Source organism: Marmota marmota, unplaced genomic scaffold (assembly GCF_001458135.2).
Source record: "Marmota marmota marmota unplaced genomic scaffold, marMar, whole genome shotgun sequence".
In the NCBI taxonomy this organism is placed as follows: domain Eukaryota; kingdom Metazoa; phylum Chordata; class Mammalia; order Rodentia; family Sciuridae; genus Marmota; species Marmota marmota.
In genome coordinates, this window is record NW_025999982.1 from 10722610 (window position 1) to 10733062 (window position 10453).

General features: G+C 47.2%; 1 protein-coding gene across 1 annotated transcript in view; it reads left to right on the plus strand.

Annotated features, from left to right (window-relative positions):
• Window positions 1-10453, plus strand: part of Ptk7 (protein tyrosine kinase 7 (inactive)) — a 65489-nt gene that overhangs the window by 50206 nt on the left and 4830 nt on the right. The window contains exons 11-17 of the mRNA XM_015487361.2: window positions 369-518; window positions 625-775; window positions 871-998; window positions 2437-2640; window positions 3391-3546; window positions 4328-4560; window positions 5744-5824. Coding sequence (XP_015342847.2) covers window positions 369-518; window positions 625-775; window positions 871-998; window positions 2437-2640; window positions 3391-3546; window positions 4328-4560; window positions 5744-5824 — 1103 coding nt within the window. The remainder of the gene's footprint in view (window positions 1-368; window positions 519-624; window positions 776-870; window positions 999-2436; window positions 2641-3390; window positions 3547-4327; window positions 4561-5743; window positions 5825-10453) is intronic.

Consider the following 10453-nt stretch of genomic DNA (forward strand, 5'->3'; position numbering starts at 1 on the left):
GCACAGAATTTTTTTTTTTTTTTTTTTTTTTTTTTGGTGTCAGGGATTAAACTCAGGGGCACTTAAAACTACTGAGCCACATCCTTAGCCTTTTTTTATATTCTATTTAGAGACAGGGTCTCACTACATTGCTTAGGGCCTTGCTAAGTTGCTGAGGTTAGCTTTGAACTCTCAATCCTCCTGCCTCAGCCTCTCAAGCTGCTGGGATTAAAGGCATGTGCCACTGCGCCTTGCCACAAGTTTGGACTTTGTCTATGGTAATAAGGAGTGATGGCTTATTTTTGAGTAGAGGTGGGTGACTGAGGGCATTGCCAGCCACCCATTGTAATTCTGGTCCATCCCATAATGTCCCTTCCTTTTCCCTGCAGATGGGAGCAGTCTTCCGGAGTGGGTGACCGACAATGCTGGTACCCTGCACTTTGCCCGGGTGACCAGAGATGACGCTGGAAACTACACTTGCATTGCCTCCAATGGGCCACAGGGCCAGATCCGTGCACATGTTCAGCTCACTGTAGCAGGTGTGACCAGTCAGGGCTGGCAGGCCCTCTGGGGGGTCACAGCCTATCCCCTTATTGGCCCCATTTGCTCACCACTCCTATCCCTTGCTGGTCTCTTCCCATCCAGTTTTCATCACCTTCAAGGTAGAGCCAGAGCGCACAACCGTGTACCAGGGCCACACGGCCCTGCTGCGGTGTGAGGCCCAGGGGGACCCCAAGCCACTCATTCAGTGGAAGGGCAAAGACCGCATCCTAGATCCTACCAAGCTAGGACCCAGGTAGAACATCCTCCCTTCCACACCCACTTTACCTCTTCTGCAGTTCTGGCCCAGAAGCTGGCCAGGTGGGCAGTGCTGTTGTTCTCTCTGGGCAGGATGCACATCTTCCAGAACGGCTCCCTTGTGATCCATGATGTGGCCCCCGAGGACTCAGGCCGCTACACCTGCATTGCAGGCAACAGCTGCAACATCAAACACACGGAGGCCCCCCTCTACGTTGTGGGTATGGCCCAGGGGGGTGTCTTGCACAGAAGTGGTGCAGCCAGGCTTCTTTCTCATCATACATAGAAGGCATCCTTTTTGTGATGGGGGAGGAGACTCAGCAGTTTCCCCTCCACTGTGCCATGGCACATTCTTAGATTCCTTGCTTAGGATTACTGTCATTTATTTAACGTTCTGCAGCCGGGATGTGTATGTTGGGTGGGGAGGGGAGTGTCCTCTTCCTAAAATGCTTCTCCTTGGGTCTTTGCAGCAGCCATGCAGCTACCTGAGTGGGTGGGGAGGGGATCATGTCAGGATGTAGTAGGACAAGGTGGCTTTGGCCTGCAAGACCAAAGGATGATGCGTCAGGTAAAAAGGCCCTAGATCAGACTTCTGCTAACCAGCTCTATGCCCTTGGAGGCGGTAGCTCCCATTTGGGGACTTGTTTCTGCATCTGTAAGATAGGGGTTCCTTTTTTATTTTTTTAGTTGTAGGTAGATACAATATCTTTCTTTTATTTATTTATTTTCATGTGGTGCTAAAGCTTGAACCCAATGCCTCACACATCCTGGTCAAGTGCTCTACCACTGAGCTATAGCCCCAGCCCATAGAAGGGTTTAAATGAAAGGTTCACCAACTCTTGATTTAGCAGAATAATTGTTTTTCTAAATAGCATATTATGTGGAAGCTTAAATGAATGAAAATGAAGTAGCCAGACCCTTGGTTGAAGCTGTTGGGGTACACGTGAGAACTGAGGGATCCTTTTTTTTTTTTTTTTAAGAGAGAGAGAGAATTTTTAAATATTTATTTTTCAGTTTTCGGCGGACCCAACATCTTTATTTTATTTTTATGTGGTCCTGAGGATCGAACCCAGCGCCCCGCGCATGCCAAGCGAGCGTGTTACTGCTTGAGCCACATCCCCAGCCCCTGAGGGATCCTTTATGGACTCCTCTTGCCTTCAGTTCAGCTGATGACCCCTTGGAGCTTTCTCCATATGCCATTGAAAGCCCCTAGACTAGCAGACCCCTTGTACACATAGGCTTATTGAGATCCCTGCTCTCTGCTAGGCCATGACTAGGATTCTAAATTGGAAGCTTCTAAATGTTCTTCAGGACTTGCTTACAATATCGAGTCACTTAGGAAACTTGTTAATAGTGTGGGTTTGTGGTGGCTCCCTGAGAGGAATTTTTCATATATATCCCTGTCTTGAGTTCTGATGCACAGCCAGTTGGGGAATCACTGGGCTCATCTCCTTCAGAGCTTCAGTGACCTTCATGGGTACAAGGACCTGCTGGCCCTCATTAAAGCCAGTAAAGGTAGTGAACTTCCCCTGTCTCTCTGCCTTTATTAGGCCAAGAAATATCTAGAAGTTGTCATATGTGAGGTGGGATGGTTTAGTAGAGAAACAGGGCTTGGTTTGCTGCAGTAGCCCCTGTCCAAACTCATCTATGTGTCTCTAGATAAGCCCGTGCTGGAAGATTCCGAGGGCCCAGGCAGCCCTCCTCCTTACAAGATGATCCAGACCATTGGGCTGTCAGTGGGCGCTGCTGTGGCCTATATCATCGCGGTGCTGGGCCTCATGTTCTATTGCAAGAAGCGCTGCAAAGCCAAGCGCCTGCAGAAGCAGCCTGAGGGTGAGGAGCCGGAGATGGAGTGCCTGAATGGTGAGGACCCCTGGAGGTGGACCCCTCCCTCGCCACAGAGGAGTAAGCCCTGGCACTGAAGGTCTGTGTTGGAACTGGGACTGTCCCACCCCAGCTGGAAGCCTGGTGTTGGCCTGTTCCCAGGGCCTTAGCTTCTGAACAGCCTCACTCAATTCTTCCTCATTGGAACCTCTTGACCACTGCCTGTTTCCCAGGCATCTCCCAGCACGAAATGACACATACGATCCAGTATATGCATACATGTTTCTGTAGCACATCTCTCCCCCCATGTCTGACAGTCCCCCAAGGGCAATCTCTTTATGTCTATCTTCCTAACCTCTTCCCCTGACAGGGCACTCCCTAGGGTCATTTGTGGGTCTCCTATCAGCTTAGGCGTTCAGAGCAGGGCTTGGGTTTCCCCCATTGTGATTTCCCCCTTGTGGCTGTTAGGACCATGCCCATAGGAGGCCCCATGAACAGAAAAGCCCTGATTGAAATTTGGTGTTCAGGGACTGGTGGTTCAGACTTCTGCAGTGTGTTATTTCAGAGGTCGTAATCAGCTACATCAGTAAGTGGTCATATACTAAGAGAAACCCATCCCTGCTTCTCCTCTCAGCCTCATCAATTTGTCAGTGGCATTGACCCTATCACATGGAACAAGGTGATTGGCCCCACATGGCAAGCAAGGGAGACAGGGAAAGATCTGAGGTCCCCATGGTAGCTGGAGTGTTAGGTCTCATTCTGACACGCCCCCGTGTCCCATGTTTCCAGGTGGGCCTTTGCAGAATGGGCAAACCTCAGCAGAGATCCAGGAAGAAGTGGCTTTGACTAGTTTGGGCTCTGGCTCTGCAGCCACCAACAAGCGTCACAGCACAAGTGATAAGATGCACTTCCCACGGGCCAGCCTGCAGCCCATTACCACGCTGGGTATGTTGCCTTAGTTACAGATGATCTTGCTTCATTACATGTCACCAGGCCTGTTCTGAGCCTTGGTGATAGCCAGGTGGTGACCCTGATGTCTATGAACCCTAGCATGTAAGAGATGGCAGAGCATAGGTGGAGATACTGTCTAGGGTGTCCCCTGTGTGCTAGGCTACCTCCATACAGATTGTGTCTCGCCTGTGGTCCTGCCTATGGTATTATTCTCTTGATGTTTTTATAAATTGACACCTTGGATGTGGTGGCACATGCCTATAATCCCAGCTACTTGGAGACTGAGGCAGGAGGATCACAGGTTCAAGACCAACCTAGGCAACTTGGTGAGACCCTGTCTTAAAATAAAAAATAAAAAGGAGTGGGAAGTAGCTCAGTGGTAAAGCACCCCTGAGTTCAATTCCCAGTACTGAGAAAACAAAGCAAAGTTAACTTTTTTATATGAAAAGATGTGAGAATTATGGGTTTGTACTAGTTGGCTTTTTTTGTAACTTACTTTAAAACATTTAACTATTAAACACGTTTATCATAAACCACCAAAAATTGTTATGTAAACCACCATTTGGAAAATGCTATCTGTCCAACCATTTTATTTTACTCTTGGAGTCATTGAATCCCAGGGAGAGGGATGAACAGAACCAGGGCTAGTGCCCACCAGGGTAGGTGGGGTGGAGCAAAGACTCCCCACTGTATGTGAGGCCATAGGTCCTCCCCAAGCTAGTGATTTCCTCTGCTTGGGTAAAGGCAGCTGCCTGACCCAGATCTGTACCCACAGGGAAAAGCGAGTTTGGGGAGGTGTTCCTGGCGAAGGCACAGGGCTTGGAAGAGGGTGTGGCAGAGACCCTAGTGCTTGTGAAGAGTCTGCAGAGCAAGGACGAGCAGCAGCAACTGGACTTCCGGAGGGAGTTTGAGATGTTCGGGAAACTGAATCATGCCAATGTGGTGCGGCTCTTGGGGCTGTGCCGGGAGGCTGAGCCCCACTACATGGTGCTGGAATATGTGGACCTGGTATGCTAGCAGAGATGGGGGCAGGGACACCTTGGAGGTCTTATCTTATGTGGTCTCAGCTGAGACCTCTGCCCACCTGCTTTTGCCACCTTGAGATGCTCTGCTCCCTACCCTCCCAGTTCTCCGACACCTGCCCTTCCTTCACCAGCACCTCATCTTTCCTGTTGGTGTCTGCTTGATCCTAAGTTGTTCTAGGGTATCTTCTGGGTCAACTTCCCTGATTCTGACCTTTTTTTTTTTTTTTTAAATTTTGTTTTGTTTTGTTTTTAGTTGTACATGGGCATAATACCTTTGTTTTATTTATTTATTTTTATATGGTGCTGAGAATTGAACCCATTGCCTCACGTGTGTTAGGCAAGCACTGTACCACTGAGCTGCAACCTCAGCCCCTGATTCTTATCTTTGATTTGTTATAGTTTTCCCCCCAGGACTTGTCACCCCTTGAGAATAAACTTGTTAGACTAGGCTGACTAGCTGGCTGGCCTTTCTTCCTTCTTCCCTTCCTTCCCTCACCCCTTCCCTCCTTTTCTTTCTCCTTCCTTTCCTTCTTTCCCACTGCCTCCCCAGTTCCTCTTCTGGCATGTGTTAGCCTTGCATCAGCCTTCTCCTTTCCACCCAGCCCCTTCCCAGAGCTGCCCTTTCCTCTTCATTCCCCAGTTGCTCTAGTCCCTGATCCCCTTGTTAAGTCTCCCAGCTCTGGAGTGGGCGGGGGAGGGAGTATTCTCAGTGTGTCCGTTAACAAGTACTTACAGGTGCTTTGTGTATATTTCAGCTGCTGGTATTCTCCATGTTCATTTTTGTCTTTTAGATTATAAACCCCTGAAGGACAGGGGTTTCTTCTCAGGGATCTGTGAGGACAGGGTAGGGGCCTGTTTTTTCATCCTGGCTTCCTAAGGGCAGAAGCTTTGTCAGGGTAGGAAGGACAGCTCTCCTCCTTTTCTGACAAAGCTCCTAGAAGGCATTTCGTATGTGACTTTTAATTCCCACATTTCTGGTGAGCTTTCCCCACAGGAGAGGGGGCAGGTTGGGAGGGCCTTCGGGGTCAGGACTTCTCACCACCTCCCTAGGCAGAATCTGTGTAGGCACCTGCTTAGTTTACTGCTTTAGTAAGTAAACTAAGGCAGGGCTAACACTCGTGCCATAGCTGGACTCTGCCCTCACAGATGCTTGGCTCTTCCTTTAGGGAGATCTCAAACAATTCCTGAGGATTTCCAAGAGCAAGGATGAGAAGTTGAAGTCACAGCCCCTCAGCACCAAGCAGAAGGTGAGGAGGTGGGGAGAAAGGTCCCAAGAGTGGGCCGAGAGCAAGGGCAGTAATAGTAACAGAGCTGCTGTTTTATTCAGTGCTCCCTAAGGGTCAGGTTCTATAGTAAGAACTTCATATGGGTTATCTTACTCATCACTGTTGTCCCCTGAAATATATGTTATTATCCCCATTTTGTGGAGGAAGAATCTGAAACTTAGAAAGGTTAAGGGACTTGCCCCACTTATGGAGCCTGAAAATAGCCTTGTATTCTCATAGTGACGTCACATAGAAAGCAGCTCTGGCCCTTGCCTTTGGGGCAGGAGCTTTCCTTGGAACCAGACACCTATTTGCCTGTGGTGAGCTGAGTAGGGAGGCTGCATGTAGTCCAAGTCCCAGGGCCTGTTGGCTGGGTGTGGCCCTGAGTGGGTTTCACCAGGCTCCAGGGGTAGCTGGCCCTTCTCTGAATGTACAGCGTGCCCTCAGGCTCTTAGGTTTTAGTGGGGGAGATTAGGTAAATGAGTCTGACATTACAGACCTGGGGACTTGAGGTACCACTCGGAAGTGAGTGGGAGGCATCGATGAGAGATGTTGATGACAATCGAGTCCTTCAGGTGGACAGACAGCTGTGATTAACAAAGAAGGCTTCCTGGTAGAAAAAGCCATTGAGTCCAGTTCTCAAGGAAAGGAAGTAGTTGAATGGCAGGAAGGGGATGATGGCTTCAAGAGGGAGGAGATCAAGGTAAGTTTGTGTGTCTGGGTCAGGGAGGTAGGCTGACAGGATAGCTATCTCTGTCAAGTGACCTGAGGGACACTTTTGAGAGTTATCCTCACCTTAGCTAAATATACCCCCCCAGCTTTTTTTTTTTTTTTCTATAGCATTTTGAATTTGATGAGGGAGTTTCAAAAAGTTGAGTTCCATACTTTCTGAGGACACTATTCTGCATCACATAGGAGAAATGCTTTTCAAAAATGAAGATTTCAGTGGGGCATGGTGGCACATGCCTGTAATCCCAGCAATTCGGGAAGTTAAGGCAGGAAGATGGCAAATTTGAGTCCAGTTTCAGCAACTTAGCAAGACCCTGTCTCAAAAAAATAAAAAGGAATGGAGCTGAAGCTTAGTGGTAGAGGGCTCCAGAGTTCAATCTCTGGTACCAATAAGAAAAAGAGAAAGAAAAGAAAAGCAGATTTCACTGAGCATGGTGCAACACACCTGAATCCCAGCTACTTGGAAGGCTGAGGCAGGAGGATCGATCACTTGAATGCAGTGATCCTTCTGGGCACAAGTAGGTTGAGACCAGCCTGGCAAAATAGTGAGACATTGTCTTAAAATTTTTCTAGACCATACTTCAGAATGAGGAAATCAGAGTGCTTGTGAGTGGGGCCTGAGGACCTAAATCTTTTTTTTTTTTTTAATATTTTTTTAGTTGTAGATGGACACAATATTTTTATTTTTATGTGGTACTGAGGATCAAACCCAGTACCTCACACGCGCAAGTCTTGCGCTCTGCCACTGAGCCACAACCCCAACCCCTGAGGACCTAAATCTTTAAAATAATCTCTTCAGCTCATTATTTATTTATTTATTTATTTAGGTGCGGGAGATTGAACCCAGGTCTTGTGCGTGCTAAGCACATGCTCTACCACTGAGCTACAACCCCATCCTCTGTAGCAGATTCTTAAGCTCATAAAGTTCTAGGAGCCTGAATGCTGAAGGCCCTAGTATCAAAAAAGAAAAAAAAATTTTGAGGAACCCTGTTGGAAACCAGTGACTTTGAAATGGTTTTTGATTGGGATTTCTTATAAGAAATGCATTTTGCTCATGACCCAGCATGTATACCCTTCCACACATGCACACAAGCATGCATATATATATAACTAAAATTGAACTTTCACAACACTACATTTGATGTACTTGATATGTACTATTTTATTCTTTTTTTTTTTTTTTTTTTGGTGGTGGTATTGGGGATTGAACCCAGAGGCACTTTACCAGTAAGCTACATCCCTAGCCCTTTTTATTTATTTATTTTTATTTTGAGATAGGGTCTCACTAAGCTGGTTAGGGCCTTGGTAAATTGTTGAGGCTGACCTCAAACTTGCAATCTTCCCACCTCAGCCTCCCCTGCTGGGATTACAGGTGTGTGTCACTGGGCCCAGATTTTTTTTCTTGCTTTTTAAACCTACTAAATTGGTTTCAAGACCCATATGGGTCTTTTTTTTTTTTTTTAATATGTTTAGTTGTAGGTGGACACAATACTGTATTTATTTTTATGTGGTGCTGAGGATCAAACCCAGTGCCTTACACATGCCAGGCAAGTGCTCCACCACTGAGTATAACCCCAGCCCCCCATGTGGGTCTGGATGAGCTGTTCAAAAACAATGCTTTGGGGGATTCCATAAAAATGAAAATTCTTAGGAATGATATACCAAAACTTTTAAGGTATTTCCTTCTTCTAATAATGTAGTGAGCTGCGTTCTCACTTCATATTGCTAAGGCCTACAGGAGTGAATGGAAGGAGGAAAAGTCAAGGTTTTAGAGGAAGGTGGGGCAGTGGGCTGGCTATTCTCTGGCCAACTAGAGTTGGAAGGAAGGTGAGTGGGCTGAGAGGAGCCCCAGGGGAATTTTAAGACAGCTGTGGGCAGCCATAGAAATGAAAGACATGGGCCCTGGGAGTTGGCACAATTGTAGGTAATGCTTGTTAGAGTAGTTGATAGGATGATGTCAGAGGACAGTAGCAGCCAGAGAAATGACCTGTGCTTGCATTTTAAATGGATCACCTACTACGCAACAAGGAGGAGCAGGTTCAGCTTAGCATACCTGGAGGTCTGTGCTTTATCCAGTCAGATGCTTGGGCAGAAACAGAAAGCCCATTGTGGGAAGAGCTTAGTAGTCATAGTGGGTTAGCTGGGAGTTGGGCAAACCCTCCAGGTGATAAAGTTGGAAAGGAAAGGGTGGGTCTGGTGTTTACCAAAGAACAGGATATTATAACAGTATTTGACAATTAATCCAATGGCCATCTTATGGCATCTTGCAAGGAAACTCTTACTTGGCTAGGATATAACAGAAGCAAGGAAAGACTTACTTGGCTAGGGAATAACAGAATTCTCTTTTACTATCCTCACTTAGCCAGTATTTCCAGAAACACTGCCTCTCTGGAGAAACAGCATGTTAGTCACCATGCCAGGTCCACTTTTCTGTTTCTCTTGACTTGTAGTAGATTGCTTAGCTTGTGAGCTAGATCTAGTGAGAGCAGGCTGAGGGGAGCTGCAGGTCTAAGGAGGGCACAATACCAAAGTGGTTGTCTGCCACTTACAGATAGGACAATGCCCTGGGGTTTTAATGCCTGAAGCAGAGTTAACCCTGTTTATGATGACCACTGATCATTAAGCACTTTTAGACCACGAGAGGCACTTAGGACATTCTGAGAATGGTCTTCCAGAGATCATTTGGGGAATTGGCTTCTATTTTGCCCTGGAGACCTAGTGCAGCACCTGCACCCAGGGCTGCTTAGTAATCCCGGCAGATTGTCCACCTGGCCCCTCTTTAACCCTGTGTTGGTTGGAAGCTATCCAGAGATTTTGTGTCTTTACTTTGATAACGAAATATATCAAAAAAAAATTTTTCCCCTCATTTTCCCCAGTTCTGATGGTATCATTTGTTTGCCACATCTGTGTTGATAGAGTGCCAGGCAACACATTGGTTGTGTAGCAAGGTCCACTCTGGTAGTGGTTTAGATCAGTGCTGTCTAATAGAGCCCCCTACAATGATGGAATTTTCCGTATCTTTCCTGGCCAATATGGTCAGCACTAGCCCCATGTGGCTATTGAGGACCTGGAATGTGGTTAGAGTGACTGAGGAGTTCAATTTTAAATCTTAGGAAGTTTCAATTAACTTAAATTTAGATAGCCACATGGTGATGTGCTATTTTCTATTCCGTTGTTTTCATTTATTTTTAATGTTGGTTAAGATTCGGTAAATTGGTTTCATAGTATATTAACAGGCTGTGACCCTAGTTAGCAAACCACCAGTGGAGACCCACAGGGATGTCACTGGCCAGTGCACAAGAAGGCTAAGAGCCACTTTGGAATGACCCCTCTGCCAGCACTTGGGCTGTGTTTCTTTACAAGCCTGCCTATAACCCTGGGGGCCAGTCTGGTGAAGGGAAGCCAAAGGGCCAGTTCTGTAAAGGTGGGCAGCCAGCCCCTCACCAGTGATGTGACCCAGGAGAGGTAGCTGTGGTGTTGACACTGGGCTGTATGTAAAACCTGGCTGTGGATCCTGGGCAAAGCTGAGGATGAGCCCTGCCTCAGAGTGCACGTGAGAAAAGGCAGCTGGCCCAGTATGTACTCAGCAGTGTCCTTCCCCGGCCTCTTTTATTTATTTGCTTGTTTATTTATTCCAATGATGCGGATGGAGCCCAACACCTTGAGCATGCTAAGCACATGCTCCATCACTAAGCTACACACCCCCAGCCCTTCCTTTCCACTGAAAGGCTGACCTCTCGCCTGCGTGAAGTAACTTGGTAGCAGCCCCCTATTCCCTCCCGTCCCTTTTCTTTCTTTTCTTTTCTTTTCTTTCTTTCTTTCTTTCTTTCTTTCTTTCTTTCTCTCTCTCTCTCTCTCTCTCTCTCTCTCTCTCTCTCTCTC